The sequence below is a fragment of the Phyllostomus discolor genome, chromosome 11 (assembly GCF_004126475.2).
Source record: "Phyllostomus discolor isolate MPI-MPIP mPhyDis1 chromosome 11, mPhyDis1.pri.v3, whole genome shotgun sequence".
Lineage (NCBI taxonomy): Eukaryota > Metazoa > Chordata > Mammalia > Chiroptera > Phyllostomidae > Phyllostomus > Phyllostomus discolor.
Genome location: NC_040913.2, coordinates 57326752 through 57348702, shown reverse-complemented (window position 1 = coordinate 57348702; position 21951 = coordinate 57326752). Strand labels below are relative to the sequence as shown.

General features: G+C 37.7%; 1 protein-coding gene across 2 annotated transcripts in view; it reads right to left on the bottom strand.

Moving 5' to 3' along the window:
* Window positions 1-1179: 1179 nt before the first annotated feature.
* LOC114508592 (basic immunoglobulin-like variable motif-containing protein) overlaps window positions 1180-21951 on the bottom strand; it is an 81650-nt gene continuing 60878 nt past the window's right edge. For both annotated transcript variants that reach the window (XM_036011440.1, XM_036011438.1), the window contains 9 exons: window positions 20444-20651; window positions 16256-17353; window positions 13299-13531; window positions 12837-12956; window positions 12471-12684; window positions 10441-10585; window positions 3721-3921; window positions 2553-2637; window positions 1180-2012 (listed from right to left, as the gene is read on the bottom strand). In XM_036011440.1, coding sequence (XP_035867333.1) covers window positions 1428-2012; window positions 2553-2637; window positions 3721-3921; window positions 10441-10585; window positions 12471-12684; window positions 12837-12956; window positions 13299-13531; window positions 16256-17353; window positions 20444-20651 — 2889 coding nt within the window. In that variant the 3' untranslated portion in view covers window positions 1180-1427. The remainder of the gene's footprint in view (window positions 2013-2552; window positions 2638-3720; window positions 3922-10440; window positions 10586-12470; window positions 12685-12836; window positions 12957-13298; window positions 13532-16255; window positions 17354-20443; window positions 20652-21951) is intronic.

Genomic DNA, 21951 nt, shown 5'->3' with positions numbered 1-21951 from the left:
ATAAACTTGGAATAATACAGGAATGCTGGCAGGTGTAACTGATTGTAGGAGGAGTCAGAAACAGGGGTACAGAGGAAGACTGGTGCAGGGATTTAAACCCAGACACGGCAGCCATTGAGAGGAGAACCCCACAGTTTTGGCCAGAGTGGGGACCCCCACAGCTTTGGTATAAGAGAATCACGCGGCTTTGGGGTGCTCCCTGATCACGTGGCCTAGGAAGCTGGAGAGACTTTGCCTGAAAAAAGGGTGAAAAGACTCTTGCCAATAGGCCACGAGAAGGTGCCGTATGACTTTGGATTAACTGGGGTCCAAAGGGGGAGATTCTGACAGCGACACAGCTGATGGTGCCAGGAGCCTGAATCTACTTATTTTCCTGAGATACTGTACCCCAAATTAGGGCAGAGGGAGAAGGAAGGATTGTGGGCATCTGTGGGTATCCTAAAGGACTTTGATATTTTAATGATGACATTAGGTCACTACTTTAAGTCTGTATGACTTTAAATAAGCATTTCCTTTCCTTTTCACAAATCTCTGGCATTGGCAGACATCTTTCCTCTGGTGGCAGACAATGCAAACCTAGTGGGGGGTCCTAGCGGTAATAGTATATTGTAACCTCCTTGGCCCCGTTCTGTAACAGTAATACTATCTTCAGAGTATTCTTAACTCTAAGTAAGCATTCACAACTTTGGGAGTTGTTATTGTTGAGAGATCTCAGGAGGATGAATCACAAGCTAACCTTGGCTGGGCTGCTCTGTTAATAATCCACCTCTGGAAGCCACTCCTAAAGTTAATGCACCTACACCAGTTCAACTACAGTCCTGAGCCCTATACACATTTTCAAAGAAGTCAGCTTGGGACAACCAAAGTATTTTAAAAGCAGAACATTATGGTGCAGAAGTTCCTGTACAGTTAATGCTTACAAGTGGAATCAGGCATCCCATTTACATTTCCTAATCACAGAAGACATACTTTTCAAGTATGCTGCAGTAGTGAGGTTCCCTCCTGCTATCCTTCTAAGTGGACCCTGAGTGAAAATGGGAAGCAATCAGGAACAAGTTTATGCAGCTGGGCATAACTGCCACTGTTGTGAAATAAGAAATAAGGTTATTTTTCTCCTCATCGAGGTTGTCAAGTCAGAGGGATCTGCACTGAGAGTACCAACCAATATAAATTCTTTTCCCTTTTGTTTAATGTTGTCAGAAAGGATCAGACATTGTACATTTTACAATAACCAGAGCATGAACAAAGCCTGTGAATATAAGGAAATATTCAATGAGAAACACTAAAACAATGTAACACATTGAAAATAAATACATATCAAATTAAGCATCCATATTTTTAAAAATCACACACTAAATTCAAAGACTGTGTACATACATTTCCTCACAACGAATTTATTACAAAGTGTTACAGAATACACATTTAAACTATGTTTTTTTCTTTCTTCTTGTGCTTCCCAGTTTCCCCTTCTTCCCAAACACAGATTTGGCAGTCACAAGGACTGGTTTTGTTTTCTCTCTGTCATCGTCACTAGAGCTGCTGCTCACGGTGGCACCTCCATCCCTTACAAGATCAGGTTTCACTGTATTCTGCAAATTTGAAGAGCTGATTTTTGCCTCTCCAGCTGCTTTTCCCTGCTGCATATTCATTAAAGATAAACACTCAGCATCCTCACCTGAGGATGCATCAGATGACTGCGAGAGGTAGGCTTCCCCCAAAAACCCACCACATTTACTCTCTCGTTTAGAATCTGAAAGCCTCATTCTTTTCAGGCTTGATGATTCTTTCCATTTATTTGCTATGCTTCTCTTCTGGGTCTTAACTTTTGCTTTATCAATGAAGTCAAATTCTTTCTCCATGGCAACAGAAACTGCTTCTCTTTGACCAGCTTCTTCTCTTTCTTTCCTCAGCATACATGTCACAGCTCTGTTAAGTCTCTGGCTCTTAATACCCTTAGTATCTTGTTTCTCCTGTTGAGCTAATCTAAAGAAAGAATCAATTCGCAGCTGGGTCTAAAAAAAATAATAATAATAAATCAGACAAGTAAAGTTTCTAAAGCAAATCTGAGAGTTCCACTTTGTTTACTAGTATTAAATGCCCATTTCAGAGAACACTAATTCATTCTCTCTCAAAAGCCAGTTCTCTCCCAAATGAATCGAGAACAGTAAATTTTAGTGTCTAGATTATACTTAATGCAGTATAATTCCTCCATAGACTTAAAGAGCATTTAAGACATTAATTATGAGAATTGCTTTGTACTGGACACTTCCTAGACTTGTTAAAAAATAAAAATAGCTCTAAAAGGATAAAATATTTAATTAAAACCACCTCAGTGTGCAATCCATTATTACAGTTTTTTTCAACATCAGAATGAGTCAAAAGGACACCAAAGTCCAGCTCTAAGGGTGACATTAGAAAATGAAGGCAAAGTCCAATTTTTCTTTTATTGTTTTCTTCTGTTCTCATTAAATCATTTAAAAATGTATGTTACATGCCCTACAATAAAAGAGTAACTCTTCATCCTGAACTAGGAAAAGAGCTGCCATGATTACCTGCTGGGCATTCATTTGCTTTAATACCGGAAACAGAGACTCATCCGTCTTTGTCCTATTCCAGCCAAAATACCGCTGACAAAATATGCAGGCAGTTAAGATTTATACACATTTCTAAAGATATTTAAATAAGTGATAAGTAAAAAGGTCCAAAAAACCATCCCTGATTCCACTCCCCATATCTCCAAAGATTTTCATATTTATAAAGATTAAAAGTGGTAAAAGTAGGAGTAACAAAACAAATTACTCCAATATAATCATCTGACACTATGTTCTTTTCAATATCCTGTAAGATAAAACACATCCCACTCTCATTTTAGGACATCAAACACTTGTGACTATGAAAAAAGGTTAACCTAGAGTAAAAATAAGTATCATACATATTTCTTTGAAAGAAAAAAATTGCAGTTAATTCTATTACAAACTTTAGAACATCTAATCAAATAATTATTTAAATATGCAGAGAGGAATATAAGTAATTAAAGAAAACCTAATTCCCCTTCCATTTTTTCAGAATACTTAAGTACATGGTTATACCTATAAATGCTGTACTACTTATTTCAAATAAAGATCCTCTTTAAAACTAAGGATGTTATTTACAATAGCTTAAATGTGGAACTACCCAAGTGTCAAAATGTGGTATATACATAAAGAGAATATTATTCAGATTTCAAAAAAAAGAAATTCTGATACTTGCTACAATGTAGATGAGCCTTGAGTATATTGTGCTCAGCAAATTAAGCCAGACACAAAAGAACAATGCTGTATGTTTCCCCTTATATGAGATACTTAAAATAGTCAAAATTATAGAGATAGAATATAGAATGGTAATGTCCAGGGACTGGGCCAGGGGGAATGGGAGTTATTACTTAATGTGTATAGAGTTTCAGGTTTACAAGATGAAAAGCGTTATGAGGATGGATGGTGCTAATGGTTGCACAACAACATGAATGTCTTAATACCACTGAATTATACACTTAAAATGGTTAAGAATATAAATGTAAGTTTTATGTGCATTTTACCATAAAAGAAAAAAACTGAGAAAAGGGAACTAAAAGGAATGTTTTAGACAAATGGAATATTAAGAAAATCCAAGTTCATGTTCCATAAATTTTAAATCAAAACACAGATTTGGCTCAATATCTCTATGTTTTAAGTAAAAGGATATTGTCTAATTTTGTCAAGATCAGGTTTCCCCCACAGAAATGATCCCCTGGAATCATCCACCACAGGTCTGAAGTAAGCATCTGCAACAGCTGTGTTAGGAAAGCCAGGTGGGAGTTGCAGTTTCCGTAACTTTTTTTTCACTTTAGTGTCATAAGGATTAGGTCTTATCTTCTTATTTTTCTGAGCTTCATGCCACCATTCTCTATAAGGCAAAGGAAACAAGTCTTTTTTTTAAGATTTCATTTATTTATTTTTAGAGAGGGAAGGGAGGGAGATAGAGAGAACATCAATGTGCAGTTGCTGGGGGTCATGGCCTGCAACCCAGGCATGTGCCCTGACTGGGAATCGAACCTGCGACACTTTGGTTCGCAGCCCGTGCTCAATCCACTGAGCTACGCCAGTCAGGGCTGGAAACAAGTCTTTATAAAGCAATAACATTACAGTAGATGTATTATAGATAAAGACCTATACTTCAAGTTAGGAGACAGAAACTCAATTCCTAATTTCAAAACAAATCCTATGACCTACATAATACAAATATTATCATATTTAGTGCTATTAACCGTAATATATAATGATGGCAAACACTGATTAAAGATAACTCGGTGCTTGGCACTGTGTTAACTGTTCTACACACCAATCATTACACGAGCACAAGCCTATCATTGTCCTCACCTCACAGACGAGGAAATTGAACTCAAACAGAAGTCACTCAAGATTTCACAGCTGAGGCTGGTACAGTCAGACCCTGACACTCTCCCTCCACAGCCCATACTCATAAAAAAAGTCTCAGCTTCTTCAAGTCTCTTTCTCAGAGGTAGAATGGAGGAAATATACCTTTTTGTACTATTTACCTTGAGTTAGCTACAATAATGGACCCAAAAATATTTAATAAAATGTAAAAATGCCAAAAACACATTCAATTTTAAAAACACAGAACATAATTCTACATAGAATATGATCCCAATTTTGTAAAAATATATAAAGTGGAGAAAGAGAAAAACTAAAGATATTTACGCAACATTATTTCACTGTGTGCTAGGCAATGTTCTAAACAAGAATAAAGCTGATCATTTTGTCTTTATATTTTATTCATTTTTCAATTTTCCATTATGAACATCAATTACTATGGCAAGTTAAAGATAGCCACACATTTTTTGACTCTTCTCCCTTCAGGAAGCTGAATCCATGTCCCCTTCACTTGAGCCAGGCAGACTCTGTGGCTGAAGAAGTGACACTCCTCCAGGCCCTCAGTGACTAGTTTCTACAACCTGTCCCTTGGATAATTTGCCTTGGAAGCAGCCAACAGCTCTAAGGAAGGCCTAGCTTATAAAGACATCCCAATAGAGAGGGCCCTAGGCCAACGGTCCAGTTTTGCATGAGGTTTGAGGTGATGGTACCACTTGCCAGCCATGTGTATGAGCCATCTCAAGTGAATCTAGTCCAGGTAAGCTGTCCCCTAACATACATGGAACAGAGACAACACATCTAGACATGGCCTGACCAGACTGTGGATTCATGAGCAAAATCAATGACAGTTGCTGTTTGAAGGTGGTTTATAATGTGGCAACAGATAAACAGAGAATTTATACAATTTGAAAAAATGAATGGCATAATAGTTAGAACACAAATATAACCTTCACCAATCTATGCATTCAACAGAACCTAAAAAACCTCTACATCACATGTTCTACTGCTTCACATACTTATCAATATTAGCAACTCAGATAGGCTGGCTCAGCCAGTTTCACTTCACTGATGCAGGAGTGCCACCTAGCTCTAAAAAAGGCTAACTACAGACTTCATTGTAGGATCAAAATGCAAAAAGGAGAAAATAAAAAGATCTTTCATCATTAGTTTTACAATATTGTTTTCAACAGTGCACTGAGAAGATACCCATATTTCTCTCCTACTCTGTTTGAATTTCATCTCTGAAGCACTCATCATAATTTTCAGTGAGGAAGATCAACACAACACGCTGTGAGCTCATTAAACAAAAAGGATCACCCCTCTTTAACACCAGAGGGCAGGCACTTAACACTAGGACAGAAGATGTCATCTGCCATCAGCCAAAGTGTGAGGAACACAACAGGGAGTTAGCAGTGCCAATGATAAAACTAGAAGATCGGTACCCTGTCCAGTTGTTTTGGGACCAATATTTTCAGATCTCATTTTCCTTCAAGAAAATCCAAAATTTTCTGTGAAATCTCCCCAAACTTAAATGTTGGTAGTCAATAAGAATTAAAGAAGAGGCCCTGGCTGGTGTAGCTCAGTAGACTAAGTGGGAGCCTACAAACCAATATGTCTCTGGTTCGATTCCCAGTCAGGACACATGCCAGGGTTGCAGGCCAGATCCCCAGTGGTGGGCATGCTAGAGGCAACCACACACTGATGTTTCTTACTCTTTCTTCCTCCCTTTCCCTTTCTAAAAATAAATAAATAAAATATTCAGGAAAAAATCTGTTTTCAAAAATTAAAGAATATACTATAGTCCAAACAAAGCACACCTGGACTGAATGCAGCCTGCAGGTCCAGAAAAGCTCTACATTTATTCATTTATTGTTAAATCCTCAGCCATTATGATTTTTTATTTTAGAGAGAGAAAAGAAAGGAAAAGGAGAGAGAAATAGAAACATCAACATAAAAGAGAAACATCAACCAGTTGCTTCCCATACACTTCCCAATTGGGCATCAAACCCACAACCTAGGTATGTTCCTGACCAGGAATTGAACCTTTTTGGTGTGTGGGACAATGCTCCAACAAACTGATATACCCAGCCAAGGGAAAAGCTCTACTTTAAATGGTGTGTGACTTGCTAGAGACTGGTTAGGAGAAGGAGAAAGCAGAGAAAACACAAGTCAACATTCTCAATTCTACAGCTCTTCTATTGCTCTTGTTCTTGACCTTTGCATTCATACTAACCCTCCTGATCCATGTACTGCATAGGCTGCCCCTAACTGTCAATGAAGAGCTAGAAGACCACAGACAGAAACACTAAAGCTGACTCAAAAATGTACACTGTTCAACTGCCAAAAAATGAGTAAAAACTGTTGGAAGTAAGAAAAAGGTATAACAGGCTAGGCACTAAATCAGAAAAGCAAATGTTTAATGTCAATAAACATTTTTAAAAATCACTATCATTAATAATTAGGATACCAAATTGAAAAGTTACATATCATTTTCACTTACCCTAAAATAATAATCAGATAAGAAACCAAGGATAAGAACACTCAAATCTATGTCAGTTTATACTTTAAAAAATAGAAATAACAATAAACCTCTGGTTAAATTAATCGTTTACCTCAAAAGACTACTATGGAGTCATTAAAGACAATGACAGAAATCTACACATTAATGATATACCATGTTCTGTTACCAGGAGAGTTACAAGTGACATAAAAAGTCTATAGCATCATCCATGTAAAAAATAACAATAGTAAACACACACTTACATGAGTATACATGTGTATGTGTGTTTATATAGTTGACCCTTAAACATCATGGGGGTTAGCGGCACCAACCACACACAATCAAAAATCCTCCAATAACTTTGACTCACCAAAAATTTGACTACAGTTATCCCTCAGTATATAAGGGGACTGGTCCCAGGATCTTCCACAGATACCAAAATCCATGGATGCTCAAGTGCCTTATATAAAATGGCATAGAACAATGTATATAGTTGGCCCTCTGCAAGTGTCAATTACCAAACACAGACAGAATATACCATTTTCAGGGCAGCTGGGGGAGGAGAGGATGCATGGCAAGGCAATAGCTGATGGACCGGGCAGGCAAGGCAGCGGCTGGCAGTCCCACATCCTTATGCAGATCAGCGGGGAGGAACAACTGGAGAATGAGACAAACTGCAAACCAGGGTTCCAGCAGGGGAAAATAAAGCCTCAAAACCTCTAGCTATAAAAATCTTTGGGGGTTGCGCTGGTCTGAGAAACTCCCAGTCTCACAGGAGAGTCTACTGGAGGGACCCACAGGGTCCTAGAACATATACAAACTCATCCACCCAAGGATCAGCACCAGAAAGGCACAATTCTCTTGTGGGCTGGGAGGAAGTGACTGAAAGCCAGCAAGAGCCCAGCAAGTGGCATTGTTCCTTCTCAGACCCTTCCCCTACACACAGCACCACGACGCAGGAAAGAGAGTTGCCCTGCCCCAGTGAATACCTAAGGCTCCACCCCTTACAATGTAACAGGTGTGCCAAGACAAAGAAATATGGTCCAAATGAAAGAACAGATCAAAGCTCCACAAAAAAAACTAAGCAATGAAGAGAGAGCCAATCTACCTGTTCAAAACACTGGTTATCAGTATGCTCACACAAATGATTGAGTTTGGTTGCAAAACAAAAGAAGAAATGAAGGCTATACTAATTGAAGTAAAGGAAAATACAGAGGGAACCAACAGTGACGGGAAGGAAAATGGGACTCAAATCAACAATTTGGAACAAAAGGAAGAAATAAATATTCAACCAGAACAGAATGAAGAAACAAGAACTCAAAAAAAATTAGGAGGGACTTAGGAGCCTCTGAGACAACATTAAACATTCCAACATCCAAATTATAGGGGTGCCAGAAGATGAACAGGAAGAGCAAGAAATAGAAAACTTATTTGAAAAAATAATGAAAGAAAATTTCCCCAATCTGGTGAGGAAAAAAGACATTCAAGTCCAGGAATCTCAGAGAGTCCCAAACAAAATGAACTCAAAGACAACTACACCAAGACACATCAAAATTAAACTGCCAATGTTTAAAATTAAAGAGAGAATCTTAAAAGCAGCAAGAGAAAAGGAGTTATCTACAAAGGAGTTCCCATAAGACTATCAGCTAATCTCTCAAAAGAAACCTTACAGGCAAGAAGGAAAGAAATATTCAAAGTCATGAAAGGCAAGAACCTACATCCAAAATTACTCTATCCAGCAAAGCTATCATTTAGAATGGAAGGGCAGATAAAGTGCTTCCTAGATAAGGTCAAGTTGAAGGTGTTCATCATCACCAAGACCTTATTATATGAAATGTTAAAGGGACTTATCAAAGAAAAAGATAATGATCAAAACTAAGAACAGTAAAATGACAACAAACTCAACTATTAACAACTGAACCTATAAAAAGCAAAAACAGAACAAAACAAAGCAAACAACTAGAACAGGGACAGAATCATAGAAATGGTATTCACATGGAGGGTTATCAACTGGGCAGGAGAAGGGGAGAAAGGGGGAAAAGGTACAGTAAATAAGAAGTATAATTGGTAAGTACAAAATAGACAGGGGAAGATTAAGAACAGTACAGGAAACAGAGAAGCCAAAGAAATATGTATAACCCATGGACATGAAATAAGGGGGGGGGGGGGGGGAATGTTGGAGGGGAGGAGGAAGGTGCAGGGTGGAGGGAGATAAAGGGGAGAAAATAATGGGACAATTGTAACAGCATGATCACTAAAATATACTTAAAAAGAAAAAAAATACTGTTTTCAAAATACTGTTTTCAACATAGATATTTAAAACCTAAAATACAGAGAGTTTGACTGTATAGTTATAGGGAAAAAATCCACATATAAGCAGTTCAAATGTGTGTTGTTGAAAGCTCAAATGTATATATATAAAGTGTATGAGTATATTATGCAAAGTCTAAAATTATAGAAACCAAAATGTTAATTATCTGTTTAGTCCATATTTTATAATTTTTCTATTATGTACTTATTATTTGTATAAAAAATCTCCTTGTAGCTTTTCAAGCTATTTAAATACCATAGCCAAAAGCTCCCTAATAACTTACTTCCAGTATATACATTTCTTCAATAATAAAATTATGAAAAGGGATATAAAAAAAGCATAAAATAAAATACATTGGTGTGTGTGCTAAGGCTGTAGGACAGCAACCATTAAAACAATTTTGTATTTACATCTGAATTCTAATCACTGATTCTTCAGACTAGAACTCAGAATTTTTCAAACTCATGATAAAAAAATCATTAAATCATCTGTTGTGAAATAGTATCTCATGACAAATTGATGGTTAGAACATGAGATCACAATCTCATGAACAGCCTATAAGCCACTGAATTGTGCACTTTTAAAACAGTAAAATTTATGGTATGTGAATTATACTTCAATTTTTTAAAAAAAGATGCCATCAGGATACAACCTTAAGAAAGAACTACTTTCACAGACATACTCATAACTACTAAGTTCTCAGAATCTCCAAAATTGAAGTATACCCCAGGTTTAGGTCAACTCTTAGGTTCTCTGTGGAATGCACTGACCACTGAATACATCATTGTATTCAACAAACAGAAGTACCGGTATGTGTTTGTCTCTCAGTCACCTCCAAGAGCACGGGAGCTGCTTGAGGGTATGGTCTATGACTTAGCCCTCTTTTCTATCTCAGCCTAGCACAGTGTTTGACACAAAGTAGCTACTCACTAAATATTTGAGATAATGAAGCAGCAACTTCTACACACCTAGGTAATCCCACAGGACTGGCTTTGTACTCTTGAATGAGGATAAACCTGACAACTCTAAAAAAAAAAGGTCTCTGAATTCATCAGATTTCTAAAAAAGGGAAAACATATTTTAGCAACCCTAATCAATACCTCCTCCTGTTTTCTTAATGAACAACAATTTTAACAGGTCACAGTGTAAATAATAGCTCTGACTGGTAATCTGGGTACTTATATGAACATCTGGATTAAAGAAATTAAAAAAGAACTTACGAGAATTTTAGGAGAGGTTCCAGGCCGTGTCCAGGAAATTCATTGAGAATTTCCATAGCTGTAACACAACCTACAGTTGGTATTCCTTCTGTGTAATCACTCCCAAGCAAATAGGCCAAAATTATTAATTTGTTCCGGTCTAATCCTGTAAGAATAAAAATTATTATATATTTTTAAATTTTTAATTTTATTTTAGAAATATTATATAACATTTATAGACATTTTATTACATGAACAATATATATGTATACAAATTCTCATCCAACAACCAAAGACATCTCTTATTTACTATTCAAAACAGATTCTTTTTTATTGGCATTCTGTTAAGAATTTTAAAGTTTTATCCATCTTCACAGCTTTTAATAACATCTATTAAATACCATCTATACTCTGACCCACAAATTTAGCTTTCTAGCTGGATTTCTCCTCTGAACCACAGTCACACATATTCAACAATTACCTTAACATCTCTACTTGGATATGTAATGGGTATCTTGGAAGTAACAGATCCAAACCTGGATCTTCTTATCTCTTCTACTCCAACTGCTCCTTCCCTGGATTTCCTCACCTCATTAATAGTGAGACCATTGCTCAGGACAAAGAGTCACCCTTGACTGTTCACCTTCTCTCAAATCACATACCTAATCCACCCAGAAATCCTTTCTATGGCATGGCAGACCCTACTTGGTTTGGGTTTCTTCCTTTTTCTCTGATATTTACTCTTGCTATTCTCCTCCTCATTCACTCACACCGGCCTCTTCTTAGTTTGCTTAGACAGTCACAATGAAGTACCCACACTGAGTGACTTAAACAACAGGAATTTATTTCCTCACGGTTTTGGGGGCTAGAAGTTTTAAGGCACAGGTGGCAAACACAAGGCCCTAAGGCTGAATCCAGCCCTCCACCTTGTTTTATCCAGCCTGGCACCTTGTTTCTACCCAGTGGCAGCACCAAGCCCCTTGCCTCCAGTTAAGGAGTAGTTACATTTATACAGTCCTAAAATTACATTGAAGGCAACCATTGAGGCTGATGTGGTCCCTGGTGAAAATTAGTTTGACACCCCTGTTTTAAAGTATTGGCAGGGCTAGTTTCTTCTGAAGGTCTTTCTCCTTAACTTATAAATGGCTGTCTTCTCCATGTGTCTTCCCTTTTCCCTCTATATCCCAATCTCTTCTTCCTATAAGGACACCAATCAGACTGTATTAGGGTCCACATTAATGACCTCATTTTATAATTACCTCTTTAAACACCATATCCCCAAATACAGCCACATTCTGAGGGGTTAGGACTACAATATGTGAATTCTGAGGGGACAAAATTCAATACATAACAACCTCCTGCTTCCCTAGAACGCACCAACCAAGCTTCTGCCCGAGGGCCTTTGCACATACTCATCCTCAAGAGACAAGAGCCATTATAACAGTGGCTTCTGCTTCCCTTTAGACCTCAGCCTAAAAGTTTTACCTATTAGTAAATCCTTTCCCAACCAAAACTGTACATAAAACAGTACATGTACTTCATGTAACCGTTTCACTGCTTTATTTTTCTATATAGCACATGCCACTAACTGCACAATTATGATTTATGTTTTTTATGTTTCTATTAGACTGTTTTATTTTTCTGCTGTTTCTCCACTGCCAAGAACAACAATTGGCACACTTGTTGGATAAATGGGATGAAGAAAGACTGCCAGAAACACCAGTATAGGATCATGAGGTTTGTGATTCCAACAGGAGAGACTCCCACCTGCCTCCCATCTCTATATTTGCTTCACTCTTGAGATATCAGGTAACTAAAGTCTAACCAGGTCATATGATTAAATTACAGGAAACATCTAAACATACTAGGATTTTAATTTCTTCATTCTAATTTTAAAATCCTATTCCTCTAATAAGCTAAAGATCACTTATATGAAAACTTATATAGATTATCATTTCCATTAATACATCAAGTTAGCTCCTTGGAAAGAAAAAAATCAATACGAATTCTGAAGGTAAAGTTCAGAAAGTAATCACACTCTGAAGTCTTACCTAACTGGTTGTGAATGTCCACATATTGGTAATATTCTACAAACTTGTTTTTATTAAAAAAGTTTTTATAGACATGTCGTGCTCCAAACAACCAAATATCACTATCGTCAGTGATTGTTCCAGAAGTTTGATCAGTCAGATCCAGAATGGCACACTGAGCCTCTGCTTCCATGGGAGCCTCAATATAGGGAATTCCAAATAGACGAAGAAGTTCCTAAAGAATTACAAATAAACAATGACCACCACCTGGCCTTGACCTGGAAATAGCAGGAGTGCTTAAACATTTCATTTAATACCCTCAGGGAATCTGGTTGAGTAAAAACATCAGCAGGTGTCATTAAAAGAGGCCCAAGTTGGTACACCTACCTGGCTTTCCAAAAACATCTGTCCTGTAACTGTAGCAGCAATCCGTTCTTGCTGCTCTTTTTTAGCTTTCAATGAATTCTGTTCTGTTAAAAGATTTCTCTCCAGAGTTTCCAGCTCTGCCTACAAAATAATTTCATTTGTAGATTATACTAAAAATCCAATTAAATTCATTTGTTACAAAAGCCTGCTTCTAGTCTGACTGAAATTACCAATAAACTTTTCCCCTTATGAAGTTTTCCACTTCGATTTTTGAGCAAGTCTATAATATCTTTAGAGTTCCCTCACTAAATCACAGGGTAAGTGGAGACTTTCCCAAACCTACATAAAAAAGGCACCATCAGCAAGAACAAAAAGAGGCATGCAAATAGCTAATAAATATTCAACCAGTAACTCCTTAAAACTCAAAAGCTAGTTAACATGGCTTCCTTAGCAATAAGTTAAAGCACAAAGTAACATTATTACCAAATTAATATCTTGCCATTCATTGAGCAAATCATCTGCATCTTTTTCGGTTTCTTCAATACTCAAAGGGTCATTTTCAGAGTTGTCTCCTAGGAAGCCTTCAGAGTCACCACTGTATTCTTCTTTCTTAGATCCTATCAGTTCCTCTTCACCTTGTGCAGAGGGAGGTTTGGAAGCTTCTGCTAACTCAGTTTGAAGTCTGTCATCTACACTCTCCACTTCAATGAAACTTCCTGTACCAAAATAATAAAATCTCTTTATCTACAACTGAAACATTATATTTATCTTGACATCATCAATAGTTTTCCAAGGTATTCTGAAAAATTGTTTACCCTAAAGAGAAAAGACCTAAATGTAGTAGAAAATATATGACAGTAGCATATTACTTTAAATAAATTTAATAATAGAAGCCTATAACTTCAAAATAAGCCTTTTTTAAAAACATTGCTTTTTTTAAGATTTTACTTATTTATTTATTTATTTATTTAATTTATTTTTAGAGAGTGGAGGGGAGAGAGAAAGAGAGGGAGAGAAACATCAATGTGTGGTTGTCTCTCACACATCCTCTACTGGGAACCTGGCCTGCAACCCAGGCACGTGCCCTGACTGGGAATTGAACTGGTGACCCTTTGGTTCACAGGCCAGCACTCAATACACTGAGTCACACCAGCCAGGGCAAAATAAGACTTTCAATTAAATAAACTGGCACTGTCTTTCAAATTAGGAACCCAGTATTCGAAGGTTTGCATATTAACTTTATATAAATACATTCTTTAAATTAACTATTAATGTAGTAAAGTTCAAAAAGAATTACTGGGATATGTAAACAATCATGGAGGTTGTAAAAGAAGTTTTTGTGCAATTTCACTATGAACATAGCAAAAATAAAGCTGTGACTTAGTGGGAAAAAATCCTGGATACATACTCAGGAGAAACAAGCTCTTCATCTTCCAGTTTCTTTCCCTCCTCTCCTATCTTTTCTTTTAAAAAATGTGTTGATTCCCTTCCTTCCCTTCAGGCATAGGGGGCTGGGTCCCAGAACACAATCAGTATGGAGGGGGCTGGGGCTCTCAGGGCCTGCAGCCTAGGGTGAGGAGAAAGCCTAAGCCGAGAAGGAGGCCAGTGGGATCAAGGAGATGGTTACAAATAAAGAGAGAATAAGCAATATGTGTATGTATTAAAGATAACGAAAGCAAGAGTTCTCACTATTAAAAAGGAAAGTTACAAAAAAGGCAGAGGCTAAAATGAAGTCTGGGATGTTGGACTGGATGTGCAGATACCACTGTGAATTTATGGATTTTAATATATAGATAGAAGTATGCACATGTATGTATGTATAAATACATGTTCTGGCTCTACGGTTGGGAGAACCTGAAGCAATGATATCCCAATAACAGTAAGCATACTCAGTGCCCAGATCTTGGTTTCTAAACACCATGCCATTACAAGGAATCAGGGCTAATTGGCAAAATGGCTGGTTTGAGGGAAGGGCAGGGAAAGTTTAAGATAAACCTGAAATATCCTGGCCAGAAAGTAAAGAAATGCTCGAAATGTAATGAATAATTGTCAAAAATCAAAGGAGCTGGCTTGAGGGGATAAATTAACCACTGGCCAAAACTAAGACAATTCAAGCAACAAAGTAAAGTATGCTAGTACCATAACTCACAACTGAATAAAATAAGAGTCCATGATTTTAGACTGATAAAAAAATAATAAATGGGGTGAAGAAAAAGATATTCCTTATAGTAGGATGCCAACTAACAAATACATTAAACATGGAATTAGAAAATCACCATTTGGCAACCATCATAGCATAATTTATTTTGGCAAAAATCATCAATGGATGCTAAAACAAGTCAGTGAAAGTTTGTTCAGTACATTTACATAGTTCCCAATATTCCTTCCCATAAAATACTTACTAATTATGAAGGAGAAATAGCAGCTCTAAAGTGTAGAAACCTGGCAGACACCAGAAAAAAATTACCATGTGCAAGTATGCAGGAAGAGAGTAGTGTGTGCATAGTCATTTCTTCTTATTTGCAGCAGTTATGTTCTATAAAGTCCCTGAGAACACTACTACATAAATACTGAATCTTTTCACCTAGAGAAAATATATTTATAATATTAAATTCTAAAAACAACCCATCTTGGTAAATTCTATTTATTTTACAAACAAGAAAATGAGGTTCAGGAGTTTTAGGGGCTTGCCTGAGACCACCCTATGAACTGGTGCCAGAGTTGGGATTAAAACCCTATCCAACTGGCCCCAGAGCCAGAGCTTCTTGGTCTACACAGCATTGCTCTCTCCCATCTCCACCCTTTCGTCTTCTCTGTAGGACAGCAGAAACAAGAAGGCAGAGTGTCACCTTGCTCAACCTCAGCTGCAAATAGTGTGGCAACTCAAGTTTTTAGTTGCTCTATGCATGTCCACAAATAACCAGAAAGGCTACGCCATAAGTATTGAATCTGGAGTTACAAGTAAATTCTGCAAATACAGAATCTGTAAATAATGATGATTGGCCATATAAAATTATAGAGATATAGATACACAATACACATGTGTATGTATAAAGACAGACAGGCAGAGAGATATTATAAAGCCAATGTGGTAAAATGCTAGCCAATGAGATAAGAGGGTGAAGAAAGCAGAATGTTTTATAGTATTCTTTTGACCTTTTTAAGTGTGTAATTAATTCAAAATAAAAAGAAACTCACTTTTATGTTTTCCAATTAGGGTATGCCCTCCCTTTAACAATAACAAAAAGAACAGCAAAACAGGAAAGGTCAAGATTCCATCACTAGCTATGTGTCCTTGGGAAAGTCATTTCACCTTTCTGGGTCTCTAGGTCATCACCTGACAGAGAGGGAACTGGACCATCACCTGACAGAATGAGAACTGAGTTCCTACAAATGTGAAATCCCACCATTCTTATCTCTAAAAGAGAATAAGCGCCTACCATCAGATTCACTTTCTTCAGAGTTGATTCCTATTGGTTCTACAAACTTTGGAGCTGAAATTAAATCCTGGCCTCCAGATTCCATCGCCTCACGTTCTTGGATGGTTTTCAGGAAATCCTCATGCTCTTTAGGATTTTCTAAGCTATTTATTGTCTCTGAAGGGACACTTAATGTGTTACTCACTTCTTGCAAACTGGCAGTATCAACAACTTTGGAAGCAGAAATTTTTTCACATTCTGCATCATCACTTGAAAGAACAGAAGAATCATACTTATTCTTAGATGGACAAAGATCTTGTAGGTTAAGCACTTTGGTACATGTTTCATTCCTTGATGCAGAACTTGGACTTAAAGGAGGTGTTGATGTCAGTTCTCTTCCACTTTGGAGCTCACTTGCATTCATCTGTATTACCACTGTGTTTTCCAAAGGAACTGGATCTTTCCTATCATTAACTATAAGCTCATCGCTTGTCTGAGAGGATTCCTCAAACATGTGAATAAATGACATTTGTTCTTTTGCAATGCTAGATTCACTGCCTTGACAAAAGACAGTACCTGGCAAAGGAGCTGAGTTTGCCAGCTCTTTTTCATTATTAATGCTGGTTACATGCTCCTCTACACAGTTCACAATGGTTGAATGAGGCACTCTTGCTAACAGCATTCCTTTTCCATCCCTGGTTTTAAATCCATCATCAGCTTCCTCATCAGAACTGTTCACAAACAGGTGTTTTGCTCCTGACTCTCCTGTCTGCACATCACTCCCAGAATGCACTTTGACATCTTCATCATCATCAAGAGCTTTCTGAATAGCCAAGAGAGTCAGTGGTGATACAGAGCCTTCATCTACAGTAGCAGATGCATTCCTCTTACTGTACTGCCTTTGACTGTCACTCTCCAACTTCTCTTTGGAGCTACTTCCCAGCAGGGCAGCTTGCATAGCCAGTAAAATTCTTGGAGAAGCAGGGGTAGCATCAGACACTTTCTCTGGCTTAAGTTTTTCACATGGAGAAGACTTTAAGTCAAAAGACATGCTGTGCATTTTGCTGGAAGATGGAAAAGACTCTGAATCCACATCTGCAATTTTCTTAGCTTGTATACCTTAAGAAAGAGCAAAACATTCTCACTATGTAGATTTACAGTATAGTAATAAACTTCTAATAACATGAATATAAGTATACAGGTTCTCATAATTGAAGTCACACATTTTCATTTAATCAGCAAGTAAGAGTTAACTCATTAGTTCATTTTAAAGTGGGTTTACACCCATTAAAACAGGTAACCCATCAATAGCTTTACACAATTACTATTACACTGGGTTGGCCAAAAAGTTCATTTTTTTTTCTGTGAGATGGCTCTAGTAGCACTTAGCTGTCTTTAGCTTCATTTGAAACAATTTTGTTGTATCAAAATTGTGTTGATACAATTATATACATCAAGATTGTATTCTGACAGGTGTCATATCAGCATGCGTCTTTAAAAAAACATCAAAATTGGTGAATTTTTCTGAAGTCATTTTAATATTGAACATGAAAGAAAATATATAACATTTTTGGTATATTATGTAAAAACACAACTGAAATGCAAAAAAAGATTTGTGTAGTGTATGGAGAAGGTACTGTGATGATCAAACATGTCAAAAGTACTTTGCACCCTGGCTGGTGTAGCTCAGTGGACTGAGCACAGGCCTGCAAACCAAAGGGTCGCCAGTTTGATTTCCACTCAGGGCACATGCCTGGGTTGCAGGCCAGGTTCCCAGCAAGGGGCACATGAGAGGCAACCACACATTGATGTTTCTCTCCCTCTCTTTCTCCTTCCCTTTCCCTCTCTCTAAAAATAAATAAATAAAAATCTTTAAAAATAGACTTCTGGCCAAGATGGAGGCGTAGGTAGACAGACTGTGCCTCCTCACAAAACCAAAATAAGGACAACAACAATTTAGAAACAAAATAACAACCAGATCTAACAGAAAATTGAACTGTATGGAAGTCTGCCAACCAAGGATTTAAAACAGACACATTCATTCAGAACAGTAGGAAGGGTGGAGTTGGGCAGCTGGGTGGAGAGGGGTTGGGGCACAAAAGCTATGGCACCGGGTGCATAAGGTTCCTGAGCACGCAAGACCCCAGCAAGTAGACCCTGGGCGCAGGGTGGCAACAGGCAGACCCCACAAGGTGGTGAATGAGAAGCAAGGCACTGTGTGCAAGGCTGACAGGGCAGTCCCACATTCACTCACAGATAAACCAGGTGAAATTGGAGAGCTTGACAGACCTTGCAACCCAGGGTCCCAGCACAGGGAAAATAGAGCCTCAGGGCACTAAATGAAAACACCTGTGACAGTTGACTGCCAAGAGAGACTCCCAGCCTCACAGGAGAGTTCGTTGGAGAGACCCATGGGGTCCTAGAACATGCACAAGTCCACCACATGGGAATTAGCACCAGAAAGGCCCAGTTTGTTTGGGGGAAGCAGCGGAAAGAACTGAAATCGGACAGAGAATGAAGCAAGTGCCATTGTTCCCTCTCGGACCCAGCCCCCACATACAGCATCACAACCCAGTGACTGGGTGGCCCCACCCTGGTGAACACTTAAGGCTCCGCCCCTCATATGTAACAAGTGCGACAAGACAAAAAAAAAAATGGCCCAAATAAAAGAACAGATCGAAGCTCCACAACAAATACAATAAGCAACCAAGAGATAGCCAACCTATCAGATGCACAGTTCAAAGCACTGGTGATCAGGATGCTCACAGAACTGGTTGAATTTGGTTGCAAATTAGATGAAAAAATGAAGGCTATGCTAATTGAAATTAAGGAAAATGCACAGGGAACCAAGAGTGATGGGAAGGAAACTGGGACTCTGATCAATGGAGTAGGAAGGAAGAAAGAAACAACCAAACAGAAAAGAATGAAGAAACAAGAATTCAAAAAAATGAGGAGAGGTGTAGGAACCTCCAGGACATCTTTAAACATTCCAACATCCGAATCATAGGGGTACCAGAAGAGGAAGAGGAACAGCAACAAGTGGAAAAGCTATTTGAAGAAATAATAAAGGAGAACTTTCCTAATCTGGCAAAGGAAATAGACTTCCAGGAAGTCCAGGAAGCTCAGAGAATCCCAAAGACATCGGACCCAAGGAGTAACACACCAAGGCAAATCATAATTACATTACCCAAGATAAAAATGAAAGAGAGAATCCTAGAAGCAGCAAGAGACAAGGAGACAGTTACCTACAAAGGAGTGCCCATAAGACTGTCAGCTGATTTCTCAAAAGAGACCTTGCAGGCAAGAAGGGGCTGGAAAGAAGTATTTGAAGTCATGAAAGGCAAGGACCTACATCCAAGATTGCTCCATCCAGCAAAGCTTTCATTTAGAAAGCAAAGGCAGATAAAGTGCTTCCCAGATAAGGTCAAGTTAAAGAAGTTCATCATCACCAAGCCCTTATTTTATGAATGTTAAAGAGACTTATCTAAGAAAAAGAAGATAAAAAACATGTATAGTAAAATGTCAGCAAACTCACAATTATTAACAGCCACACCTAAAACAAAAACAAACTAAGTAAACAACTAGAACAGGAACAGAAATGGAGATCACATGGAGGGTTAGCAACAGGGGAGTGGGAGGAGGAGATAGGGGAAAAGGTACAGAGAATAAGTAGCACAGATGGTAGGAAGAAAATAGACAGGGGGAGGGCAAGAATAGTATGGGAAATGTAGAAGCTAAAGAACTTATGACACATGGACATGAACTAAAGGTGGGGAATGTGGGTGGGAGAGGGTATGGAGGAGAATGAAGGGGGGGAAATGGAACCACTGTAATAGCATAATCAATAAAATATATTTAAAAAAAGAAAAAAACTTTAATAATAATAATAAAAGTAGTTTGTAAAGTTTTGTGCTGGAGATCTCTTGCTGGATGATGCTCCACAGTAGGGCCGAACAGTTGATAGTGATCAAATTGAGACATTAACTGACAACAATCTGAGGAGATAGCCAACATACTCAAACTATCCAAATCTATAAAGTTATTGGTGCAAATGAAAAACGTGTCGTTTATTTTATGGAAAAAAATAAACAGACTGGCCAACCCAATACATAAGTAGGACTTCATTAATATTATCCAGGCGTGGCAGTTTATAGAATTCAGAGACACGACATATTGTTGGCTTTTAACTATCAAATAAGTGCCCAATACCTTTTATCAAGATGTAATGTGAAGTGTCTTCAGAGACCACTCTTCTTGATTCCACCTCCTTCAAAAAGCCCCCTTCATCTTCATATTGCCTTTGGATTTGTCCTGAATGTTGCTGATTCATTTCCTTTTGAACATTTTCAATATGTTGGTTTAGGTAATTTTTTTTAAGTAAGCCTTTGAGCTGGTACTGTGAAAAGTCATTGGACTCCTAAAGCAAAATAAATAATGTGATTTTTTTTAATATTAAATACAGAACTGAATAAAACAAAAGAAACCATGGGTACCAATCACTCATTCAAAAAACATGGATTAAGCATATGATGCAAGGCAAACACTGTGACATTTTCATTTGGGCTTAATAAATGCAAGTAAATAGGCAAGTTAAGTGCCCAGCATAGTCCCTAGCCCATAAAAGACCCACAATAAATTATAGCAACCACAGTTATTAATAATAAGTGTTAATATTTGCTAAGTGTTTCCTGTGTAATGAATATTTCTACGTCACAGGAGGAAAACACAAGGCCCTTGGGCCAAATCCGGCCCTCGACCTTGTTTCATCCAGCCTGGCATCTTGTTTCTACCTGGAGGCACCAAGCTCTCACTTACCTGTTAAGGAGTAGTTACATTTATACAGTCCTAAAATTACATCTGGCCCTTTGAAGGCAACCACAAGGCTGACATGGCCCCCAGTCAAAATGAGTTTTAGACCCCTGTTCTAAGTGTTTTTAAATATATTATCCCATTTTATTCTCGACCACCAATGAGACAAATATCACCTCCAATCTAAAAATGAAAAAACTGAGACTTAAATAGGTTAAGTACCTTTCCCAAAACCACATAACTAATAACTGGTAGATCTGGGATCAAAAGCAGATCTTTTGATTAACCCTTATACACATTGCTTCTATTATTCTTATGATTATCACTATTACTCTTCTTACAATCATTACTATTATCAATATTGTATTTGCCCAACATTCAGATGATAGAATGGCCCAATCTGGATGATTCAGAAGTTCCCTTAGCTGTCAGAATTACAGATCAAGTGAACTGCTGCACCATAATACCCTAGTCTACAGATCCCAGAGGCTGTGGTATCACAAAGTAAAGCAAGTGGAGTAAATCATTTGGGACTGTCTCTCTTTCTCCCATTCCTTCCCACTATTGTTTATATAATCCAAATTTTATTTCCTCAAAGACCAGCCAAAGGTCCTTTCACATTCAAGAAATAAAATGCTTGATTCATAGACTGAGCCTGGATTTTTCCCCTGAAATAAAAAAGAAATATTTCCTTTTTTAAATTAAATTGAATATTATGTCCATTTCATTTTATAATAACCTTACCACTTATTTTTGTACCATGTATTTTCAACTGCCTATTTAATGAAAAAAAATTTAAACCTTTAATTTTGGGCTTGTTTTTAATTTAAATTTTATCACTGAATTCAAGAACCCACCATGAAATGTGTTGCCAACAACCATATCCCAAGCCCCTAAGTAAGTATTTT